Source organism: Ursus arctos, unplaced genomic scaffold (assembly GCF_023065955.2).
Source record: "Ursus arctos isolate Adak ecotype North America unplaced genomic scaffold, UrsArc2.0 scaffold_15, whole genome shotgun sequence".
NCBI classification, from domain to species: domain Eukaryota; kingdom Metazoa; phylum Chordata; class Mammalia; order Carnivora; family Ursidae; genus Ursus; species Ursus arctos.
Genome location: NW_026622819.1, coordinates 25798760 through 25824686, shown reverse-complemented (window position 1 = coordinate 25824686; position 25927 = coordinate 25798760). Strand labels below are relative to the sequence as shown.

At 41.9% G+C, this 25927-nt stretch overlaps 1 protein-coding gene across 6 annotated transcripts in view; it reads left to right on the top strand.

The window, feature by feature from the left end:
* ADAMTS12 (ADAM metallopeptidase with thrombospondin type 1 motif 12) overlaps nt 1-25927 on the top strand; it is a 292638-nt gene that overhangs the window by 178508 nt on the left and 88203 nt on the right. For 5 of the 6 annotated variants that reach the window (XM_026506767.4, XM_048224412.2, XM_057312187.1 and 2 more), the window contains 6 exons: nt 14-138; nt 3861-4010; nt 14204-14347; nt 14907-15051; nt 20405-20497; nt 21929-22074. In XM_026506767.4, coding sequence (XP_026362552.2) covers nt 14-138; nt 3861-4010; nt 14204-14347; nt 14907-15051; nt 20405-20497; nt 21929-22074 — 803 coding nt within the window. The remainder of the gene's footprint in view (nt 1-13; nt 139-3860; nt 4011-14203; nt 14348-14906; nt 15052-20404; nt 20498-21928; nt 22075-25927) is intronic. The other variant, XM_044387013.3, reaches the window with a different exon arrangement.

Here is a 25927-nt window from a genome sequence, read left to right as displayed (position 1 = left end):
CTTCTTTCTCTAGCAAGGATTGAAAATCGTTCACCATGCTGAGAAGACACTGTCCAGCTTCTGTAAGTGGCAGAAGAGCATCAATCCGAAGAGTGACCTCAACCCGGCCCATCATGATGTGGCTGTCCTCCTCACCAGGTACCCCGGGGACTACATGGAAACCAGTGGCTGTGAAGCAGGGGGGCTGGCTGGTATTCAAACTTATGCAAGTCTCCTACTCTTTGCTGTTCTCGGTCATTTTTAAAGACAGCTTCCATGATCCAGACAACTCCCAATGCTCAGACCAGTGATGCGGCAGTTAGTAAACATGTGCAGCAAAACTCTCCGTGTTAATAGACTGCATCTGCTGGCAAAATGCAGGCTTTTTCCTATCCCAGTGATGATTTCATCTTTAAAATCGGCTTTTTCATGTGGCTCCACAAACAGGAAGATTGTTTGCAGATCTTCATTAAAAACTCCTGGATCTCTTAGGCACGGGGTTTCCAGCCCTTTGTTTTATTTTTTAAAATTTTCCTCCAGTTTAGAAATAGGCAGCTATCTCTACAGAAATCAGTCCTCCTTGTAACCCATCCCTGACTGATGTTGAGGACAAAATATAGGTAGCAGGTCCCCACCCCGAATAGGCAGAGCTGTTTGCTTACACTTGTCTCCCTTTATCCTCGTGAAGATAATGTTTTGTTCTGATTACAGATAGACCCTATGGTGCTAATAAAAACCATCATCCTTCTAGGACTCATAGCTGTGAAAGGCTAATGCACTTTTCTGATCAACCCAGGCTCTGGGAGGCTGTTTGCTCATTGACTCAATAAATGTTTGTTGAATACCTGTGTACCAGACACTATTTTAGTCTAGACAAATGAAGGTCTTCCATTCATGGGGGAGGTGAGTTCTCGTGGGGCACCCTGTGCAGGTTCGGAGACATCAAGAAATCCAGGCATGTATCACAGAAGAGGCTGCTTGGCCTGGCCTTTCAGCCACTGAGAACTTCATGCACTGGAGGGCCCTGTATGTGTGTTCTCCCTGGGGAGGACCGGCCGCCCCTGAATATTTTGGCCTGTCATCTTTCCCTTTGGTATCCCAGTGCATGGGATGCCTGCTCTCCAACCATCAGAATCACTCTTTGGAGTGAAAGTGTCAAAACTTCGGTTGAATGCAAACAATTTCTAAAGGGAGTCTGTGACATAAACCTCTTACATTAGGTTCATTTTGGGACCTGTGACATCAGTAGCTCCACTGGGAAGTAGGTTTATGTGAGGGTGTAATATAAGCACAGGGGCCCTGGGAAGCCAGCAAGCAGGCAGGAAACACTGAGGACCTGGGCAAGAAGCCAGGGAAAGACCTCAGTGCAGGCAGGACCTATCTGTAGGGAAGAGCCCTAGATTCGGGACCACCATGGGAAGCTGTGTCAGCTCCACCTCTTTTCTTGTCCTGAAAGCAGAAATCATTTCTTCTCTCCCTCTCACACGAGGAAATGAGTGAGTTGATGATAGCTGGCCTTTGTGGAGTGTTCGACGTAGCACTGTGCCACGTCTATGAGAACAATCAGCATTCCATTTAATCTCCACAACAACCCTAGTCATTGACTACCATCGACCCTTCCCATTTTACAGAGGGGGAAACTGAGGTTTGGTTATGCACTTGCCCCAAATCTCATTGCACTTAACAGGTACAGCTGGGACTCAAATCCAGGCAGTTGGACCCTAATAGTTATACTCTTAACTATTACCCATAAGGATATGAAGGATCTGCTCTCTTATTATGATAATTTTTCTCTTATTATGATAATTTTTCTTCTTTGGAACAAGGGCCTGGTTTCAATGTATGATGAACCTCACCAGCTCCTAAACAGTGGAGGGTTTTTCAGTTTCAAAAACAGGATTTCTCACCCCTGGCATCACTGACATTTTGGGTTGGCTAATTCTTTGTTGTGAAGGGCTGTCCCGTGCGTGCTGGTGTATTTAACAGCACCTCTGGCCTCTATCCATGAGCTGCCAGTAGCACCTTCCACCAAGTGTGACAACCAAAACTGTCTCCAAACACTGCCTAATGTCCTCTAGGAGTGGGTGGGGAGCAAAATAAACCCTTTTGGGGAACCTATGTTCTGAGGAAACAGGCAGGACCAGGGAGGGAGGTGAAGACTTGCCTCTGGAGGACTGGGCTGAGATCCGCTTCAACGGGGTTCTCTGCAGAGTTGTGTTGAGGAGAAGGTGGGTTTGGCTTGAACGTCCCTCCTGCGTGGGGTTAGTACTTGCACACCGAGGGGTGTTTTCTCTTATGCTAACTACTCTCAGTGCGTGGTGGAGGCAGAGCTAATCTGCCCTGGGGAGCATAAGATCCTGGCCTGGAAGACTCACATTCCTGCATTTCTTTCCTTTCTTTCTTTCTTTCTTTTTTTTTTTTTTGTTTGTTAAGCTTAATTTTATTTATTTATTTATTTTTTGATGTAAAGTTCGGTGATTCATTAGTTGCATATAACACCCAGTGCACCATGCAATACGTGCCCTCCTTAATACCCGTCACCAGCCTATCCCATTCCCCCACCTCCCTCCCCTCTGCATTCCTGCATTTCTTTTATTACCCCCTTTTGTCCTCTTTAGTGCTAGGTACTTAGTAGGCACTCAGTAAGCAATTATTTAGTTGACCTGACTCCTGTCCTATCACAATGAGAAAGCCAGTGAGTTAGCAATAGACACCAATCATCTTTTCCCAGCAGCTCCATGCAGGTCTAGACCTTTTTTTTTTTTTTTTTTTTTTTTAATGTAATAGTGACAAGTATATCTCGCAGGAGGGGCGGAACAGTGTTTGGTTGGTCCTCTCACAGACCCAGCAATTATTTAGAATGATTGGGCTGCGTGATTCAGTCTAGCTCTCCAACACCAAACCACCCAACAACTATTGCTACGAGAGTGGAGATCAGATCAGCTGGCATGCCCTGACGTGGGAGCTGCCTCTCTGTCCTATCCCATTGTCCCAGCCATCGTCTCCTGGAGAACTGAGGGCTCACAGGAGTTTTCAGAGCCTCCATCTTTTCCATGGCTCAGTGGACATAAAAACCAGACCATTTGTTGCCAGAAATGGTACCCACACAAGCCCATGAGTTGAAGGTCTGTAACTGACTGAAGCTCAGAGTCCTGTTGGTATTTGTGCCAGTTATTCTCGGCAAAGAGCTCTTCTTGAATTGAAGAAAATTAAAGGACTAGTTAACTCTTGTCAATGACCGAAATAATCTCCACAAACATATGGGAGCACATTTTTACATTTAAAGACTATAACCAGTATGATTTGAGAACCTGGGAGTCTTTATTTGCCTGTGCATTCTCTCCCGTACGCCGTGTTGTTAGGGTAGTGGGGCTGGAGAGGCAACTGATTTGAGCTCTGTATGAATTGATGAGACCAATTGCCTTTTTCATGAATAAGCACAAGTTCTCCAATGAATTTTGAACACAGACCTCAGAAAGACCAAAAAGGGGGTTTCATATTTGAAAACCTTCAGCCACTGCTGGTTGTCCTTTCTTTATATAAAAGTTCAAATAACCTTAAATTTTCCATCAAATCCTTCTCTTTTGGTCCAAACAATGTAATTGGCCTCCTGGGGTTAAGGGCAGAAGCAACTGGAAATAAAACATTTTTCATATTTTCCCACATTTTTTAGGTCTTAGTGAGATTCAGTAATTAAGAGGTGAAATCAGAATAATCTTATGAATTCAGAATTGCCTCCTATAATCATATGGACTTTTAAAAACAATTTTAATCATGCTTCCCAGACCACATTGAATATGAATTAATACCCAGATTTTTTCCAGAAGGGCTTTTTCAGATGTTTCTTTGGGAGCCTATGCATCTCTGTTCTCCGCTTTCAGAAAAGACATCTGTGCCGGTGTCAATCGCCCCTGTGAGACTTTGGGTTTGTCGCACCTGTCGGGAATGTGCCAGCCTCACCGCAGCTGTAACATCAATGAAGACTCCGGACTCCCTCTGGCTTTCACAATTGCCCATGAGCTCGGACACAGGTAAAGGGCCAAGGAAACGGAGATCTCCTTGCCATGTTCATGCACCACGTTGGTAGAGAGAAGGGAACGCACCTTAAACGGGGCATCAGGAGTTGGGTTGCTTTGTGTCTTGAGATTCACCCTCTTCCACCTCTGCTTCCTCATCTGTAAAGTGGGGATCATCACGTACTTCAGAGATTTCAGCGTCTTTTATTCCCTGACGGCTTGTGCCTATCTACATCACAGAACCACAGAGGCTACTACAGTTTTCTGAATTAGAATGGGTTGAGCACAGGTAAGGACATAAGTTTTAACTGGCTTGATTAATTCAGAATGAACAATCCCTGTTCTGTTCTTATGAAATAGTAATAATATTCATATCACTAAAAAGTCACAAACATTAAGGACATAAGTTTTAACTTGCTTGATTAATTCAGAATGAACAATCCCTGTTCTGTTCTTATGAAATAGTAATAATATTCATATCACTAAAAAGTCACAAACATTAACATTTTGGCACCTTTACTCTAAGTCATCCACTTTGTGTTGTGTCATTGAATCCTCTCAACAACCTTATGAAATAGATACTATTGTCAACCCCATTTTACTTATATGGATTAAAGGAACACATTGAATAAAGCAGAAATTTAAAACTGTCATAAATTGGAAAAGACCATCAAGCAGATGCCAGTTAAGGGCAGGTGCAGTTTGTCTTGAAACTGTGTGAATTTGACTAGATGAATTCATGGAAGGCAGGCTGCAGAATGTTTCGAGTGAAGAGATAAGGAGGATTCTAGATTTTCCAGGTATCAGAGGAAAGACATTAGCTTATTTATAACTTGCTGGTATATTTACTCAGCACAAATCAGAGAAGATCCCACTAATTAGAAACTCAGAGTAGGGAGCCATGTGAATGACTCAGCTATACCCCTTCCCTGTCATGTAACCACCAGGCTGGATCTCCGCCCTTGAAGGAAGGAAGCAGAACACCATGACATACTTTGAGAGTATAGGTTAAAAAGAGATGGGATTGGGAAGAGCCCTGGAGATTGGATATTCCAGGCCTGGCCTGTCTGGTCTGGGCTTTCTCATCATTTTTCTCATATAATACTGAAAGTTTTCAAAATACTTTCACCTGCAGGACAGAATTAGAGTATTGACTTGGGAGTTGGGAAAAGTGAGTGCTTACTCTGGCTTTTCCATCAGCTGATATTATCACCTTCGATAATTCCTGTCACCTTTCCTCACCTGCTCCCTCATCTGTGAAGTGAGTAGGTTGAACTAGGCAATTTCTTAGGTATTGTCATTTTTTTTTTTTCTTACCGAAAAGCCCTGGGAGATAAATGAGTTATGTTTTAGTATCCTTAGTCATCAGAAATGTAAAGACAGAGACGTTAAGTGACTTGCTTATACAGGTAATTAATGATTGGACACAGGCTAGGTATTGAAAAGACCAGACAGTAGTTGTTGGCATTCCAATAATAAAACTTGGCAAAATGAAAGCTGTTCTCATGTGCAAATGTATAGGCATCCTCCGTCCTGATATGTGGAGGGATATGTCCCCTGCAGCCTCCAATCAACTCTTTGGTGTCAGTAGCACCTGCTGGTTAAGCAATGCAAATGGATAGGTCAAACTGAGAAATGACTGCTCAAGATCTTCCCAGCAGTGGTATATTCAAGGTAAAGAAAAATTGAGAGACTTGCTTGATAAAAGATGCTCTCAAGTGTTCATTACTTGTGTTCAAAGAATGGATTCTTTATATCTGCATTGTAATCTGGCTTTATAAAAGGACTCAGAAATATGCCAAGGAGGTTCTGCAAAATCAGAGTTGCTCCAATTTTTGACACAATTATTGAGATGATTATCTGGACATGGACCTACCATTTTTGTGAGGAAGGCCACAAAGCCAAGGCCATAAAGCCAAGGCCAAAAAGCCAAGGGCAAGTATGATCCTCCTTTCAGATTTTAGAAATTCTTCAATAAAGGTGAAAACCCCTTGGTAACATTACTTGAGCACAGTTTCCCTGAATTCTTGAAAACAAAGAGTTGTAGATATACTCGTTGTCAGAAGTGGTAGATTATGTATCAGAGTAGAACTGGATCCATATTTTGATATTTGTCCTCTAAATGTCAAGGATCTGTGCTCTGATTGGTGATGGCTGCTTCTGATCACAGAGGCAAAGACAAAGTTGTGGGCAGCCATTGTTGTTGCACCCCTGCACATTGTTGCAAGCCTCTCACTCCCCTTTAACTGGAGTGACTTCTGGAGGACTTAAAGAGTTAGCACCGTTTTCTCCCCCTATTCATTTTTCTTTTTCTGTTTTGGGGGCCAGACAATAAAAGAATAGGACTTACAAAAATAATTGCATATATGGGGAAAATTAGAAAGTGACCACATATGCCCAAGTAAAGACTCAGAAAAGACCTAGAAGACCTTAAGTTTTTACCTCAGGTTGCTCATTGTCACAACCACAGCCTATAATAATAATAGTAGTAGTAATAATAATAATAATAATAAAATAACAATAATAAAAACAGTAAACACTGAGTAAGGGGAAGAACCTGATTTCCAGAGTTACCACATTAATAGATTCAAATGTCCACTTTTCCGCACACAAAAAAATCACAAAACATAGAAAGAACCAGGGAAGTATGGCCCATTCAAAGGAAAAATAAATCAACAGAAATTGTTCTTGATGGCAGATTTATTACACAAAGATTTTAAAACAACTGCCTTAAAGATGCTCAAAGAACCAAGGAAGATGTGGGGAAAACCAAGAAAGTGATGTATGAACAAAATGGGAATATTAATAAAGAGAAAATCTGAAAAGAAACCAAGATGTAGTTTTGGAGCTAAAAAGGATAATCACTGTAATAAAAAATTAATTAGAGGGAATCATTGGCAGATTTGAGCAGACAGAATAAGAACCAATGAATTTGAAGATAGGACAATGTAAATGATCCAGTCTGAAGAACAGAAAAAAGAGTGCAGTTTTGGCCAGTGCAATAAGATAAGAAAAAAGAAAGATTAGGAAGATGTAAAACTAGCCTTATTTACAGATAATATAATTGTATCTGTAGAAAACCCCAAAGAATCTTTGCAAACACACAAACTAGAACAAATAAGCTCACAGAGTACAATATAATCCTACAAAATCAATCGCATATTTATATACTGATAGTGAACAGGTGGACACTGAAATTAAAAATGTAGTACCTTTCTTGATCACTCAAAAGTATGAAATTTTTACATATAATTATTATATACTTTTTAATCTAACAAAACATGTACAGGACTTATATGCTGAAAACTATACAACACTGTGGAAAGAATGAGAGATCTGAATAAATGGAGAAACATACTATGTTCATGAATTGGAAGACTCAACATGGTCAAGATGGAATTCTCCTGAAATAAGTATATAGGTTTAATGATATTTCTACCAAAACTCCAGCAAGATTGTTTTTGAAGTATAGAAAAAATATTCTAAAACGTACATGGAAAGGCAAAGAAACTAGAAAAAAAACAGTTTGAAAAAGAATAACAAAATGGGAGGAATCAGTCTACAAGATTTCAGAATTTATTACACAGATTTAGTAACCAAGATTGTGTGGTTTGGGTGGAGGGAGAGACAAAAAGATCAATGGAATCAACCGGAGAATGCAAAAATAGTACGAAACAAACATATCCAACCAATTTCTTGACAAAGGTATAAAAGCAATTCAGTGGAGGAAAGGTAGCCTGTTCAAGAAAGGGTCCTGAATCAATTGAACATCCATAGGCAAATATTTAAAAAATATAAAAAGAAGTCTTTTTAAGTCTACTTAAGTCTCACACCATATGCAAAAATTATCTTGAAGTGGAATGCCAACTTAAATGTAAAATGTAAAACTAAAAAACTCTTAGGACATAAATAGGAGAAAATTTTCAGTATCTAGGGCTAGGCAAAGAGTTCTAAATTTGACATCAAACATGCAGTCCATAAATGGAAACATTTAAAAATTGGACTCATCAAAATTAAAAAACTTTTGACTCTTTTAAGAAGATGAGAAGACAAGCCACAGCCTAAGAGAAAATATTTGCAAATCCTACATAGTGGCTTGAGCAGTGTTCCTCTTCACTAATTCAAGGCTGCTTGGAACTTAAGAATGTAATCTGTTTTGGAAGTAGAGTCTTTGCAGATGTTATTAGTTAATAATTTTGAGATGAAATCACCCTAGATTCAGTCTGGGCCCTGAACCCAATGACTGAAAAGGGAGATTTGGACACAATGATCAAAGAGAAGAAGACCATGCACAGATGGAGGCAGAAGTTCAAGTCTCGCTGCCACAAGTCAAGGAAGCCTGCAGTCAGCAGGAGCTGGAAGAGGCAAGCACACATTCTCCCCCGGAGCCTTTGAAGTGTTCATAGGACTGCTGACATCTTGATTTCAGACTTCAATCCTCCAGGAGTGTGAGAGAATAAGTTCCTGTTATTTTAAGCCATTGAGCTTGTGGTAATTTATATGGCAGTCCTAGGAAACTAATACACCATATATTCAGTAGGACTAGCATCTGAAACATTTAAGCAATTATCAAAACTCAATAGTAATAAAATAAACGGTAATTAGAAAATGGGCAAAAGGGGGCGCCCTGGGTGGCTCAGTTGTCAAGCGTCTGCCTTCGGCTCAGGGCGTGATTCCGGGTCCCTGGGATCGAGCCCTGCATCAGGGTCCTCCGCTGGGAGCCTGCTTCTTCCTCTCCCACTCCCCCTGCTTGTGCTCCCTCTCTTGCTGGCTGTGTCTCTCTGTGTCAAATAAATAAAATAAAATCTTAAAAAAAAAAAAAAGAAAATGGGCAAAAGACATGAGGAGCAATTTCACCAAGACGGATATGTAAATGGCGAATAAGCACTTGAAAATATATTCAACATCATTAGCTATCAGGGAAATGCAAATTAAGACCACAATGAGATATTGCTACACACCAATCAGAATGACTAAAAAAATAGTGTTGACATCAATGGCTGGCAAGGTCACAGAGGAACTGGGTCATTCGAACGTTGCTGGTGAGAAAGGAAAATGGCTCAGGCACTATAGAGAGCAGGTTGTCAGTTTTCTAAACCACAAACCTGTAACTACCATATGATCCAGTACTCCTGAGCATTTAGCCGGAGAAAAGAAGACTTATGTTCACACGAAAACCTGTACACGAAAGTTTATAGAAGCTTAGTTTTAATAGCCAGGAACTAGAAACAATCCCGAGGTGGCATCGACCCAACAGGGTGAATGGTTACGTAAACTGGGCTGGATGCATACTGTGGAATACTAGGCAGCAGTAAAAAGAAAGAAACCATCGATACATGCAGTGACCTGATGAATCTTCAGAGTTACACTCCGTGAAAAAAAAAAACAATCCCCAAAGGTTATATACTGTGTGATTCCATTTATGAAGCATGATGGAAACATCAAAATTATAGAAATGCAGAAGGTATTAGTGACTGCCAGGGCTTCAGGGCAGAATGCGGGACGGAAGGAAGAGAGTGTGGCTCTAAGTGCAACATGAGAGATCTTTGTGGTGACCACAGTGTTCTGTGTCTTGACTGTTATCAGCACGAATACCCTAATTGTGTTATTGGGTTATGGTTTTACAATGTGTTACCATTGGCGGGAAAGTGAGTGAAGGGTACAGGGGACCTCTTTGCTTATTTCTTAAAAACTGCAACTGAAACTGCAATTTTCTCAAAATAAAAAGTTTAATTATAAAAAGGCATTGGAACCCATGAGAGACTATGGACTCTGGGAAACAAACTGAGGGCTTCAGAGGGGAGGGGGTGGGGGAATGGGCTAGCCCGGTGATGGGTATTAAGAAGGGCACGTATTGCATGGAGCACTGGGTGTTACATGCAAGTAATGAATCATGGAACATTACATCAAAAACTAAGGATGTACTGTATGGTGACTGACATAACATAATAAAAAATTATTATAAAAAAATTAAAATAAAAAAAAAGACATTGGGCCATGTACAGATGACCTAAATAAAACACAGGTCATTTATTTTTTTTTATTAAATTTTTTTATTTGAGTATAGTTGACATACAATGTTACATTTTCCAGGTATACAATGTAGTTTCAGGTGTACAATACGGTGACTCAGCCTCTCTGTACTTTATGGTTTGCTCACCACAAGTGGAGTGCATCTGTCACCTCACAACCCGCTTATGCTACCATTGACTAGGTTCCCTGTGTTGTGCCTTTTGTTCCCATGGCTTATTTGTTCCATAACTGGAAGCCTGTATCTGCCCCCCCCCCCATTTTGATCGTCTTCTCCTCCTCTTCCCCTCTGGCAACTACCAGTTTGTTCTCTATATTTACACATCTCATTCTGCTTTTTGTTTGTTTATTCATTTGCTCTTTTTAGATCCCACTTATGAGTGAAATCATACGGTATTTGTCTGACTCATTTCACTTAGCGTAATACCTTCTAGCTCCATCCATGTTGTTGCAAATGGCAAGATCTCATTCTTTTTACAGTCGAGTAATAGCCCATCATACATGTATACACCACGTCTTCTTCATCCATTCATCTATCGATGGACACTTAGGTTGCTTCCGTATCTTGGCTATGGTAAATAATGCTGCAGTAAGCATGGGGGTGTATATGTTTTTGAGTTAGTGTTTTCATTTCCTTCGGGTAAATACCCAGTAGTGGAATTACTGGACCATATGATATTTCTGTTTCTAAGTTTTTGAAGAACCTCCATGCTATTTTCCACAGTGGCTGTGCTGATTTACGTTCCCACCAGCAGTGCACGAGGGTTCCTTTTTCCTACATTCTCACCAACATTTGTTATTGCTTGTTTTGTTTTATTTTTTCAATTTTTTTTATTTTAGCCATTCTGATGGGAGTGAGGTGATATCTTATGGTGCTTTTGATTTGCATTAAAACACTGTCTTTTAATTGGCAAAAAAAAAAGTTTAGAGTCACTGATGAAGAGAAAGTTGAAAGGACACATGAATTTGAGTTTGAATGATGGAGAAAAAATGCTTTAGTAAAACACAAAACCAAACCAGAGACTTTAGGAGCTTCCTAAGAAACTTTTGCTCATAGCAAAATATACTTCTGAGGTATTTCGTTTTTCTTCAGCTATATAGTTCTAATTATCTGTGGACCAAACTGAGAAACTGGAAAGATCAATGAAATGGCCTGCAGCAGCTCAAGAGAAAATAAAGCTGTGATAAGTTTCCCCAAAGACACTCATTATAGTTTGATAACATAGATACCCTGTTGTTTCTTGGAAACACGTTTTGTTTCACTACTGATTATGTGTGATGCAAAATAGAAAGTAAAATTAACTAACTTGTGCTATGGCCTTCTGTGAATAATTTCACTTTTGAGAGAAAACTTTTTGAAAATCCATTTATGAGGACCCCAGATTATATCAGTCATTTACATGTGAGGTCTCTTACTACCTTTATTAGGCTCCTTAGGTAAGTTACCAAAAATGAAGGTAGAATTCCAGGAGAAAATTGAAAAACTTAGCTGAGATCTAGCATCCACTCCTCTGAAGTAATGAAAATATCACAATATAGATGAACACTTAAAAGCAATATTCACCCAGTATTTCTCTCCTGCTTCTGGATTTCATTAGCGGCCTCTCCGTGTTACATATAAGAAATTGGTATTTCTTAAACGAGCTTGAAAAGCACACAATCGCACTGTTCATGGTTTCTGTCCTCTGCTGTTAACCTCTCCACCTAAAATGAATAACAAGTCACAGGGATAAAAGATACAGCGTAAGGAATACAGTCAATGATACTGTAATGGCAATGTGATCGGACAGATGGTAGCTGAACTTACAGTGAACAGAGCCTAATGTATACACCTGTCAAATCACTAAGTTGTACACCTGAAACTAATATAACATGGTGTCACCTACACTCAAATTTAAAAAATGAATAATAAAAGGCAAGGGATATCCATCAAATGATACCCTGAAACCCAGCTAATTAATTAACTTGCTATTTCACGTCTATAATTTGGCAGGAGTTGAAAGCCAAACACGAGGTAAAGCAGGTGAATCCAACAGCCCAGGAAGTTGTTCGAGACTGTGAGGGGCTCCAATCTCCCCACTGCCCTTCAGCTTCCATCCCATCTGCTGGAAGGGAGCTTCCTGGAGACACACCTCCCATCCCGATGACCCCGTGTGCTTTCCTTGGCCTTCATTTCTCGTTGGCCCACCGTGCTCACGTGAGAGGACTCCCCACACATTTAGACATAGTAGACACCGTTCGGAGGGACTTTTGTTGTTAGTAGCCCTGCTTTTCTTTCATAACATCGGGCTACAGAGGGGTGATAAAGCTGGAGGGGGAAATCCTTTAGTGAATTAAAAATTTTATATAGAACAGGGGCCCCTGGGTGGCTTAGTTGGTTAAGCTTCTGACTCTTCATTTCTGCTCAGGTCCTGATCTCAGGGTCGTGAGATCGGGCTCTGTGCTCAGTGGGGAGTCTGCTCTAGATTCTCTCTCTCCTTCCCTCCCTCTGCCCTGCTCCCTGTGTGCCTGTGCACTCTCTTGCTCAAATAAATAAAAATCCTTTAAAAAATAAAACAAAAAACCCCCACTAAATTTAAATAGAACAAAATGAGCTTTGAGGGAACTGATATGTTTTGAACGTAGGTTTGAACCCACACGGGGTGTAGCATGCAGCTCTGTGGTTCTTGTGTTAGACCATCCAATGCTAGAAAAACCATTATTCAGGTGTATTTTTGAACCAAGCTTACAGTTTAGGGTTTTTACTCATTATTGAGCAGGTGAACTTGTGGAATACTTCATGAGCTGGGTAAGAATGGATTTGAAAGAGCCTAGGGAAGGCCTGCTTGGCATAATAGCTTTCATTGAACCACATTCGCTGTGGCTGAGTGATAAGACTTTTGTAGATTAATTCTCTGATTCCTTTGTGAGTTTTGTATTTATGTGGAATGTGATCAGAGTCTGTAAGTAAGTCGATAACATCATAATGCATTAAGCAAAGTACAAGAAACCTCTAAATCCCGCCAAGACTATTCTCTGTAGGAGTTGCTAATGTGGATCAGGAGATTTTATTGAAGTTACATACGAGCTTCCCTGTGAGAGGGGTTGAATTTCACTAGAGGAGTAAAAGCTCATACTTCCCTCTGTTCAAATTTGGAAATTTGAGCCAACATCGCTGGGTTGCAAGTGCCCCATTAGCAGATCCCAGTGAAGGGAGTTCTTGTGGGGACCTGTGCAGGTATCTTGGGGCGGTCCTGAGGACTCAGCTTATGAACAGACAGTTCTGAGTCTGCTTCCTTCCCCAGCACCCCTTGCCATGGCGGACAGGCTCTGTCGGGGCGTTCAGGGCTGCTTCACCCGGTCAGCCCGGGCAGGGGGAGGCCAGGGAGCAGAGCGAGCAAGATGTGGGTAAGGACACGGATCCAGCAGCACACCCTGCAGGAGACTTGGCTTTACCACTCACGAGCTGTGTGATGTTTGAGAAGAAGCTCGACAAGGATCGAAACAGCAGTCAAGGATTTCCATTATTCACAGAGCCCTTATTATATGCCAGGCCCTTGCTAAGTGGTTTTCAGACTCTTCCATTCAGATCTGCGCATAGCACTGCGATGACCTCTGTATTTTCCAGGAGAGGCACTCCCTGATCATGAAGTGACAAGGCTGGAACTCTCCAGATCCTCTGTCTGCAAAATCCCTACTCTGCCCACTGACCTGGGAGGCCTCCCTAACGTCTCCAATCCTGGAGGACTCCCGTGACGGTACTCAAAAGAAATTCCGTCACTCAAAACTTGTGGCCTTTGACAAAGTCTCTCATAGGCTTTCCCTTTCATGCCCTTCCTTAAATCATAATGAGAAGGGAGAAGGAAGGTTTGGGTTTTTTGTGCTGTGTTTGCTAAAGCAGGAGGAAGAAGATGGCTTGAGGCAGGATTTGCCCTCCTTACTCCGACTCCTAGAAAGCCGAACTGGGAGCTCTCAGCCAAACAGAAGTTTTTGAATTAGCCACATGGTTCCCACAGTTGCAAATGCTTAAAACGTCTCCTGTGCTGTCCCTCTCCAACTTCAGAGTCGCACTTTGTGAACACGTGCATTCCCTACCAAAGTGGCCCGAGGTGGGTTCTTTTCACCTTGGAGAAACCGTGGTTTCCTCCCTGTATCATGCCTCCCTCCTTCATACTCTTGTGCTTTGTGCCTTCTCGCAGCTTCGGCATCCAGCACGACGGGAAAGAAAACGACTGTGAGCCCGTGGGCAGGCACCCATACATCATGTCCCGCCAGCTCCAGTACAATCCCACCCCTCTGACGTGGTCCAAGTGCAGCAAGGAGTACATCACCCGCTTCCTGGAGTAAGTGACGGCGCGGCAGGACAGCCTGGCTTGGCTTTCTTTACACCGGAAGTCCATTGCAGTTTTACCTGGGGCCTGGAAATGTCTCAGCTCCTCTCACAGATCATCGAATCAGGGCGGCATCAGAAGGGGGGATTTCACTTCTGATTCCGGCCCTGAGCTGTAGGTGGGTCGTGCCTTCCAGCAGCAGCCAGGTGAACGTGAGAGCCCCTCGCTGGCCCCTGCAGGGGGGCTCTTGACGATCTGAGTGTGTAGTTCCCCGGGCACTGGCAGGAACGGCTAGGGTCTGTGACGAGTGGTCACTGAAACGCCCCTGATGATTTTATTTTACTCTCCTGCTTGTGTTTCCGGGCTCACAGCTGAAGTCATAGTGTGGGGTATGATTTAATTTCCTTTTAGGCCATTCCCATCTTGGGCCTAGACGGTTCTGTGGCTTATGGAAATGAAGTTGTCTTGAAGGACAAAGAGTAAACCACAGGGATGGAAGTTTCTGTTGAATAAAAGACTAAAGACGAAGGAAATCATAAGCAACTTCTCCTTTCTGATAACTTGTTTTCAGCCGGGGCTGGGGGTTTTGTCTCGATGACATCCCCCAAAAGAAAGGCTTGAAGTCCAAGGTCATTGCTCCTGGAGTGATCTACGATGTTCACCATCAATGCCAGCTGCAGTATGGCCCCAATGCCACCTTCTGCCAGGAAGTAGAAGTAAGTGTTGGGTATCCTGGTGCCACTGGTGGGCGTGCACTGGGCTTGGGATCTCCAGCATGCTGAAGGAAGGGCCAGGGAAATACTTGGTAATCCCAAGAGCCAGACACAGAAGTGGAAATGGTCTATTCATGGCAAGGTGTTTGTAAGGCAGAAGGTGAGAAGTTGGAGTCATTTACATTCCTCGACCCTGGCTCGTTGGTATTCTGTGGGGACAGCAATCCTTTGCAAGTGGGTGCTGGTGAGAAACATTGTATAGTGATTTTCAGGAATCGCAGTGATTCACACGTGTAGACTCATAGCAGCCTGAAGTTGCTCCCTTTCCTGAATTTCCCGTTTGGTTGTAGAGAACCCCCAGATCCCAAGGAAGGAATAAGATTCATCCCTATTCATTTTGCTCCTTAATTTTCAATATCCAATTTTTTAAAAAGATTTTATCTATTTATTTATTTGAGTGAGATTGAGAGAGAGAGAGAAAGTGGGGGGAGGAGCAGAGGAAGCAGGATAAGCAGACTCTGCGTTGAGCACGGAGCCCGATGCGGAGCTCAGTTCCACCCCTCCGAGATCACGGCCCGAGCCGAAGTCAAGGATCAGATGCCTCACCTACTGAGCCCCCCAGGCGCCCCTCAATATCCACATGTTACGTCAAGCCCTGACATTTAACCTCCCAAAGAGTTTGTGGTTCTGCCCTGTCGTCCTCATTCCCACTGTACTGTCTTGATCCGGTCTCTCATTTTCTCTCCTTGCGATTGTCATTACTTCCCACTAGTCTCTCCCCGTTCAAATTGTTGCTAGGGTTATTTCAACACAGATCACAACACAGATCTAACCATGGCTCTGCTCCGCTCTCAGGGTCCACCGACCACAGGATAAAGTCCCAACTCCTCTGTGTGGTATTCCTTTGTGACCTGAATCTGGCCTATTCTCTGAATGCATCCCTTTCAGGGTGAGGGGGCCCGTGTTAACACAGACACGGGCGAGGCGAGACTCGTTGAGCCCCTCCCAGACTCAGAGCTGTATACCGAGATAAGCCCTCAGAAAGGAATAGGGTAAGTTCTCGGACCTTGAGGAGCCAGACAGAACAATTTCAGTACAGTGAGATCAATACACAAAAGACACATAGAAAGACCTGTTGAGGAGGAAGTAAGCAACGGTGCTTAAACACAATGAGCAAGACTTCACAGAGAAGGTAAAGGTGGTGCAAAAGCCCTCACCTCTCGCTCCTAACTGGTTCCCAAGTTATGCCAAGTCTACCTCCTGAATATCTCTAAAATCCACCTGGTCCTAGGTAACTGCAGTAGTTCTCTGATTTCTCTCCTTTCCTGCAGTTTGACTACCTCTCTCAACTCTGACCTGTCCCCCGAAATGCAGCCACAGTGACCTTTGTAAATGGAAACTGGATTGCGTTCCTCTCCGATTAAAATATTTTAGTCTCCCCATTCCCAATGATAAAGTTTAAGTTCTCTAAAATGGCTTAAAAGAGGCCTCAGGATTCATCCCATCTCTTCTTCTCTGGCCTTATCTCTTAAAATATGGTTATTTTAATCCTCCATTCTGTAACCCACAATTCTAATTGCGTGGGTGTTGGTCTTTATCACTCATCTTCCATATCTTGGGACCTCACCTTCACATCTTTTGTCCCTTTATATTTCTGCATTTTGTGTAATCTATTTATCTTTTGACTCCCCAGGTCTCTCTTCAGATACATCTACTCCTCTGTTGAAGCTGTCTGTTGACTTTTTAATCTCATTTATGGTGGTTGTAGTTTTGTTTTGTTTTTTTTTTGTTGTTTGTTTGTTTTTTACTTAACACAGTTTATTTGGTTATTTTTCTGAATTTTCTCTTTTGGTTTCTTGTGTCGAATTCTGACTTTCCATACGGTCTTTTATTTTTTATTTATATTTGAGACATTTATTGTGCATTTTATGTTGAATAATTCTGATGTCCTAAGTCTGTGTTGATCTGTTTCTCCTCTTTGGGATTTTTCCTAGGTCTCTCTTATTACAGATTATTTCTTTGTCTTGATTTTTGTTTTTATCATGAGCTCTTTGTTGTGAAACTTCCTTTCAGGTTATTCTTTAAGGCTTAGATGGCTGGCACATTCTTCTGGAGAGAATTTGGGGTAGTTAAAACAAATTATTGGTTGGATGTAGTTTGACTGCAAGAGTTGTGTGAGGGCCAGTGTGGGTATAGGCTCTCAGGGGTAACATTTACCATGCCTTCTAGAGTTAAAATCAAAACAGAGAAGTTTCCCAGCTACGTCCCCAGGTTTCTCTCAGTTCGCCCTTTCATACAAGGGCTAGTCCTTTGGGGTTACGGTCTTTACGAGGTTCCCAATCCAACTTTCCATGCTACGCAGGCCCAGGTCATTGTCTCCAGTACTCAGGTGACCATTAAAACTGAAGTCTAAGTGACCAGGTTTGTATCTCTAGATCTCCAACATTTTTGGTACATTTTTAGCCTTTGAGGATTTCTCTTACTTTCTTGCCAACTCAGGAATGCATTTAAAATATTTTTATCCATAATTTTAGATGTTTTACAAAGGTAAGTAAAGATTTTTCCAGGAGTATCCTGTGGTTTACTGGAAACAGACCACTCTGGCTATCTCTGGTCAATTACTGTTTCATGCTCTGTGTTTATCCACGTACTGAACAACCTCAATCCTGAAGGTGCTATGGGTTCTCCACCACCTCCAGAGCTCTGTCTGCTCTGTCCTCTGCACCATCCCTCCTATTCACCATTTGGAGCTCAGCTTAAACATCATTTCACATTCAATTCTGTGTTTATTAGACTTTATTAGATGATATTACGGTTGCTTTCTACTTGTCTATGTCCTCCCCTACTTTATGTAAGCTCTGTGAGGGAACTTTGATTCCTGACACTCAGCAGGGCCTGGCACATAGATAAGTTGATAATAGAACCAAGACTTGAGATAAACGAAGACTTCAGATTCCTGCATATTGCAGCCAAGATAACCTAATCCTTTTCAGTACAAAAAAAACAAAAACAAAAACAAAACCCCTAAAATACCAGAGAATACAACATCAGCCTTCTTTTTTTTAATCTCAAAATAGTTTACAACAACAACAAAAATGTTGGAAAAATAGTACAGAGAGTTTTTGTGTACCCTTTACCTAGAACATCATTCTTTATAAATGCATAATGAACTTACAAGAAAATTTTTTTTTAAAATGGGGGGATGGGAGAACTAAAGAAGGGAGTGCTAAGCAGGTGAGGTTGCCTCAGAGAAAGCCAGAGGGCCTTCATTTTAACATCCAGTGCCAACAGATGATGACATGCGCCCCTGGAGCAGGGCAGGGAGTTGGAAGTGAGACCCTTACACGAAGCCACAGGCCCTGAGGAGCTGTGGCTCAGTGAGAGGTGGGCTAGAAGAACTCACCAGCAGCAAAGGTAGATGGCAGAGAAGCATATTTTATTTCAGCTTGGGTTTTCAGGGGGAGGGATGCCGGCTGATAACTTTCTCACTGGAAAATACTTGACCACAGGTCAGCCTCGTACTGGTTTAGAGTTCAAATACATACTCTCGTAGGGTCGTAATGGAGGATAGTCGGAAAAAAGGCAGGCAGGGGCAAGAGACGCCATCCTGTTACTCCACACACCCTGAAAGGAACCCTCCACCCTTTCCCACGTGAACAACTACCTGGGAGGTAGATGACCGCGTGGACAAAAACCTGATTGGGTGACAGGTGTGTGGAGGGTTAATCAGATGAAGACAGCCCGCCAGCAATCTCGTAAAAAGCCCTAGATTTAAACGCCAAAAGGGCAACCCTTTCGGGTCCCCTCCCTCTTCGGGAGCTTTGTATTATCCCCAATAAACTTTGCTTTGCTGCGCACCACTCTTCGTCTGGTCTACCTGCTCGTTCTTTGAAGTGACGTAACCAAGAACTGCAGGCACCAGAGGAAAAGAAATCCTGAAACAGAGAACCATCATGCCAAAAAATTTTAAGATAAACCTATTTCTGACCTGGTAAAACCATGGGCAGCCTGGTAGAAACAAAGATTAAAAACCTGCCCTGGAGAAACCAACGCTCAGGTAAGATGCACAAAAATCTCCAAAAGAAAAAACTTCTGATTAGATGAATTCACCATTTGGCTTCTAATTCAAAATTTAAAACAATCTATGGCTAAGTGAAGAGAGATAATAAACCCTCAGTGACTTTGGGTAAGTGACTATTTTAGGTAAGGATAATAAAATGAATGCATAAAAGAAGAGTTACATATGAGAAGAAGAAAAATACACTAGAAGGTATTTGTAAGGTAGGTATGAAAAATAGTTACAGCCTCTAGAAATGAAAAATACGGCCATTGATTTTAAATTCAGTGTTTAGATTAAACAGCAGACTTGACACAGTTGAAGGGAAAATCAATCAGCTGGAATTTAGAGCTGAGAAAATTACTTCCCATCTCACCTGAGTATTTCTCAGAGTTATGATGGAGAGCCTGGTCTTTTCCTGATAGAAATCCAGACTTTTTCAACTTTTATATACAAGAAAAGTGAGAGTTAAAAAAATATAAAAGTGAAGTTGAGATGTGAAGGACAGAATGGGAAGACCCATCACCAACAGTTAAGAGTTCCCGAAGGAGAGAAGAGTGGTAATCAGAGAGAGGCAAAATTCAGAGAGACCAAGACTGAGAATTTTCTAAAACTGTGTAAAATATGAAATCTTATTTTAAAAAACATTGACTCTACAGCATAGTTAAATAGAATGATGGAAGATGGGTGGATAGAAGAAAGACTAAAAAGTGGATGCTAGCCGTGGAGCCATTTCTGATGATAAGTAGGAGTCTTGTCAACCTTCCCTTGTTCCTGCTGTAGGAGAAGCAACAGGGAGGATCTGTTTCACCCCCTGGCAGATAGAACAAGCTGGCTACTCTGAGTCATAAGTAAATAAGTTTAGGCTGTCTAAGGGAACAGTTTCCGTTTCCTTCAGGGAGCAGGCTCAAGTTATAACCACCCAACTGTCTGTAATCAGATTCCTTCATGCATAGTTTGCATTGGCCTTTGATGGCTACTGTCGCCAGTTACCCTGCCTGAGGTCGGTGATACTGTGTCACCCATATAGAAATGAGTCTCAACTCCTAGGAAACATGTTTTAGCTCCTGTTTTCTTACTGTTTAGTAGACCATACCACTGCGTATGAATGATGACAAAGTCCAAATTAAGTTTGGATCGAGAGGTTTCGAATGATCGCTTTTTATCACTCTTGCTCGCTAACAACAGCATTATTGTGAGTCTGTAGATGACCGAGTGTGTATTTCACCATCACTGTACAAATGCTTTTGTGCAAGTTTTGAAAATCCAAAGGAGTACAGTTTCCCATTTGTTTCCCAGAATGTCTGCCAGACCCTGTGGTGCTCAGTGAAAGGCTTTTGTCGCTCTAAGCTGGACGCTGCTGCAGATGGGACACGATGTGGTGAGAAGAAGGTGACGTGTCAGGCTGAGGAAGGAAGGTGGGAGGGTGGTTGGCACAGGATTCTTGGGAGGAACGGAGAGGGCCCTGGAGAGCAGCTGTCTGGGTGAATGGAGGTCACACAGTCAGACTAGCCAGGGAAAAGGATTCTATTTCTGTGACACCTTTTGAGCCTTCACTAGAAACAGTGAAGGAGAGAGGGCTGAGGCCCAGGCCCACACTTCACTTGCAAAACATCCATCCCATCTTTCCTTGATGAACGTCTGCAGAATTTATGGTCAATAACATCTGCTGAGCTTATTATCGCCCTTCATTTTGACTTCCTCCCCTCTCCGTGTTAAAAACTGAAAAGGCAAGCCAGTGGCTTCTGCCTTCCAAAGATGCTGGATTTGGGCCACTTGTTATCTTCATTCTCATCATCTGATCTGACTGCATTTCCTGAAATTCTGCCCATTTAACTGAGGGGGAAAGCCAGACACTCAAGAATTCAGATGATAGAAATCCTCCAGACCACTTGAGAGCAGGGTCATGTGCTGCTTACCAAGGCCAGTTGTGTTTGTTGTGAGCAGAAGATTTAGACATTTAATGGATGTCTTTTTGCAGCTTGAGGGAGGCACGATCCATCACCGAGATTATAGAACTTGGTCGCGATACACAGTGACCAGAAATAATGAGGAAAAGGAGGCCAGCGGAGAAAACCTGTCCAAATCCTCAAACAACCAAGTTGCATTTTCTTTTCTTTCTTTTTTGTACGTTTGCCCTCCTAAACTGACAGTTGTGGAAGGATGGCGTGGAAGAGAGAGGACGGAGTTTTTTCTGAGCCACAACTAGAACTAGAACCAATGCATACATTTGCAGGGAAGCAAAAATTGTTCTCGATATTAGAACTTCAACTAGTGTTTTTGGGCAATGAGCAGACTTTTTGCAAGAGGATGAGATATCCGCTGTGGACATTAGATACCCACAGAGGCTATGGAGAAGTGTTATCTCAGTGTCAGTCTGCAAAATGTCTGTTTTGGTCTGCAGCGAGATAAGGAGCTTCAGCAGAAAGTAAATCAATCATATTACAGAACAACTGTGTTACTAAGCAGACTGAGCCGACGTGCGTGTCGTGCGTCACAGCGAGACTTGCTCAGTGAAGGAGCGGTGTGTGGTTTACCTTCTGGCATGCCATCACCCAGCCGCACTTTGAGTAACACTCCCGAACTGGCTGACTGCAACAAGGCAGCCTAAAGTTCCCTTCGGTTCCTGACATTTCTGATTCTAAAACCCAAGACTCTTGGGGGACATTCTTTTTGTGAGCCCTTCTTTATTTTCCGTTTGCTGTGTGGCCATAGGAAGCCTGCTTGCTCTGGGAGAATTGGGTTTAGACTTCTAGGGTTCTCGACTCAGCTTGCTATGGGAACATTCGTGACCTATGTGTCTCCTGCCTCTTCTCTCTCTAGTGGTGTATGGCTGGCAAGTGTATCACTGTGGGAAAGAAACCGGAGAGCATTCCTGGGGGCTGGGGCCGCTGGTCACCCTGGTCCCACTGTTCCAGGACCTGTGGGGCCGGAGCCCAGAGTGCAGAGAGGCTGTGCAACAATCCTGAGTAAGTCTGGCCAAAGCTATTTCCCTTCCTTCCATGAGCGTCGGAGACCAGGCTTAGATAACATGAAGCCAGTGAGCCCAAGCCTCCTAGGAGTAATCCAGTGGGTTCCTAAAGACAAACAGGAACCAGAAAATTCTTAAAAACATGGTTCTGTTTTGTTTTGTTTTGGTGTGGCACTGGATGCTTACTAGAACTTGGATAAGTAAGCTGATTCCATCATTTGGAGAAATAAACACATTTTCAAGGGTATAATCTGTGTGAAAGGTCTTAGGAGACTATGCAGTGAAATCCTTCTAGATAACATAATTCTGTCAGAGATTATTTATGCTCAATTTTGCCAATAAGTCTGTAGCTTTCTTTCAATCATAATGAACACTTAATTTTATAAAAATAATTTTTCCCCTTAACTAATAAAATAGTACTTTTTTTTTTAAGATTTTATTTATTTGACAGAGACAGCCAGTGAGAGGGAACACAAGCAGAGGGAGTGGGAGAGGAAGAAGCAGGCTCCCAGCAGAAGAGCCTGACGTGGGGCTCGATCCCACAACGCCGGGATCACGCCCTGACCCGAAGGCAGACGCTTAATGGCTGAGCCACCCAGGCGCCCCTAAAATAGTACACTTTTGAGGATAATTATTTTGAATGTTTTAGATAAGAATTTTATGAACCTTCAGCTTCCATATTAGCCATATTAAAGGTTCCATAGAAGTTATTTCACAAAATGGCTTTCAGTTTTTTAATCAAAGTGCTTAAGTTTTTCATCATTTTGAATTTGTATAATGATACTATATATGAATTAAATTTATATTCCCTTGTTTTCCAAAAATATGTGACATTCTTTTTTTTTAAAAGATTTTATTTATTTGAGAGAGTGAGAAAGAGTGAGAGAGAGCATGAGCAGAGGGAGAGGCAGAGGGAGAGGGAGAGGGAGAGGCAGACTCCCCGCTGAGCAGGGAGCCTGATGTGGGGCTCGAACCCAGGACCCCACGATCATGACCTGAGCTGAAGGCAGATGCTTGACTGACTGAGCCACCCAGGTGCTCCCCAAATATATATGACATTCTTAACTTTATTATTTCCTGGTATACAAGTTCCCAAGTAAAATTTTTAAGAAATGTATATGTGATGTCTCTGGTAAGTAGAAAATACATTACGCTTCTTTTGTCTAGATTTTCATTAGTCTGCACTGAAGAGTAAGAGTCACTTTTTTTTAAAGACAAATGATAAATGTAATTACAATCTCCTCAGTATCTCAGTTCCAAATATTACTTTTCTATTTTATTAATAAATATATTACTATATGTATATATGTGTGCATGTGTGTATATATACACACACATATATACACACTATATATTTAATAAAAATATATAATAGATTTTTCCTAAGGATTAAGTTAACATATGTTTAAAGAGTTTAACACAATACCTACTACATTAAATTGTCAATAAACGGTAGGAATTATAGTAGTTACTATGATATCTTTTCTCATTTACCACACATATAAGTGTACCTTTGAGGAATTCGGATGAAATTGTTCTAAAATCTTACTCTTTGATAGAAGTTTTTTGTTTTTGTTTAAGGGACAAGATTTCTGGGACTTCAAAAATTAGAAACCAGGGATTTCTTATTTTTTACAGAAAATCTTCATTTTATGGGTTATTTCAATATGATTTCCATTTGAGAGATCAGGAAATGTAGGCAATGTGCTCTGGGACCTATTGTCAGTGTTCTGTGTTCAGCCACGACTGTCTACAACCTCTCAGGAGGATGGTCAGGGATCTGTGGTGGTCAGAAAGGGACATCTTTAATGAGGATGAATCTCTAACTTGGCTTCATGGGAAAAAAGGTTCTAATGCCCGTCTTAGATACCACAGTTTGTCATAGAGTCTCCTCAGGTGAGTGACCATGTCTGATCTCAGTAGCTGGTTTGCTTAAGTGTATTGAAAACAATGATAATGGAAACATAAGCACAGATTCAGTTGTGTGATTCGGGTTATAGATTCAGGCCAGTGCATGGTCAGCTTACATTGAGACTCTATCCTTGATGTTGGTCAGGTGTCTAGTGAGAAGCCACCAAGTCTTGTAAAAGGCTTTCAGCGATGTTTGTTGGATGGAAATGAACTGGAGAAGTGCCGAGTCATAGAGTGCCGCTCTATCATCTTGAATAGAAAACCGATCTAACCTCAGATATCATGGACAGTTCTTACTACCTTCTACATGGAGTCAGTGAAGATGAACTGCCTTGGTCAAAGCTTTTTTATGTTCTTCAAGAAACAGGGGGCTACTCAAGCCACATTAAGAAAGGTGGGGAGGGAAGTACAGAAAATCTTATGGGCGTTCAAAGAGAGCAAAGTACAGCAGAACCTCACCAGAAGTACAACTGCAACCAGAATTGAACCCGAATGCCAAGGTTGGAGGTCTCTGTCCCCCTAGATTGCATGGTCAGGCAATATAACACAGTGGATGAGGGCTCGGGCTATGGATTAAAGCAGATAAAGGTTTAAATCTTAGCTCTCCCAGTATCAGCTGGGCACTTTGGGAAGATGTCCTACTTCCCCGTGCCTTTAGAATATGATTTCATTGAGCCTGCTCACCTGGCATGCTTTCGGCCTTTGCACTAAGAAGCCACTTCCATCCATCCTTTAAGGCCATTCTCTGGGAGAGCTCTTCTGTGAGTTCTTTCCAATCAGCCTGACTTCCACTGTTCTCTCCCTTCTTCAAACTCACATTGTACTTACAGTCAGAGATACATAATTGCTCTTAAGTTTTCTCTTATTTATTATATAGATGATTTTTTTTTCTCCTCAACAAGATTGTAAGCTTCTAGAAGACACAGGGCATGGGTTGACCTTTTTTCAAACTCTGTCCTCCCTGGAAATGATTGTTGAGCACATTGCATAAATACTTATTGACTGTTATTTATAATAATCCAACAATGCTGTCATTTACTGAGCTCTTACCCTACGTTAGCTACTCTACTAAATCCTTATGTGCATTGTCTCATTCAGTCCTCCCCTCTTGTGAGATAAGAACTATTATGCTCATTTCACAAATGAAAAAATTTGTGGCCCAGAGAAATAAGATAACTTGTTCAAAGTCATCTAACTAATAATACAAAGTAAAGCAGAATTCAAACTCCAAGCTATTTGACCCCATTATGCTGCACTGCAAAAGCAGACACAATTCCTGATTTCAGATGCACTGAGGTGGAGACAAGAAAGCATACGTAGATTGCCTGGAGCTTTCTTAAAAAACAGAGTTCCTCCTCTTCTGTGACAGCAGTTCTGCTATATTTCCTTCTCCCTTTTTGAGTGAATAATTGATCCTGATAGGAAGGTTGTTATTGCCGTGGCGTGTATTGCAAAGGAAATAAAAGGTTGAGAAGGATTGTTCTAAACTAAGATTAACTTACTTATTCATTGAATGTTTATTAGGAGCCTTCTGTACTCGAAGTATGACTTCGAGACCATAGATGACATAGAGCTTGGATTGGATCATCGGTGAACTATGTTTTGGAATGATAAGTAGAGAAAGCGCATACAGTAGGTAAATCAGGTGTCATTGAAAAGGAGAAAGAGTTTATTTCTGGCAGAAATCCAGGAAGAGTTCATGATGGAGATATAGCATTATTCAGTCCTGAAAACATTGGTAGCATGTAGACAGAGACTTACGAGGGAGGAAATCTACCCAGAGGTATGGAAGAGAAATTGTAAATAAATCAGCTTGTATCCCTGGAAACGTATGCAAATGAAGGGGAGGGTGGGAAGTTGCTGTTAGGATGAATTAAGTCAGGATCATGAAGTCCTTGAATGTTAAGTTGAAGAGGCTGGACTTGGTTCTGTGGTCATTG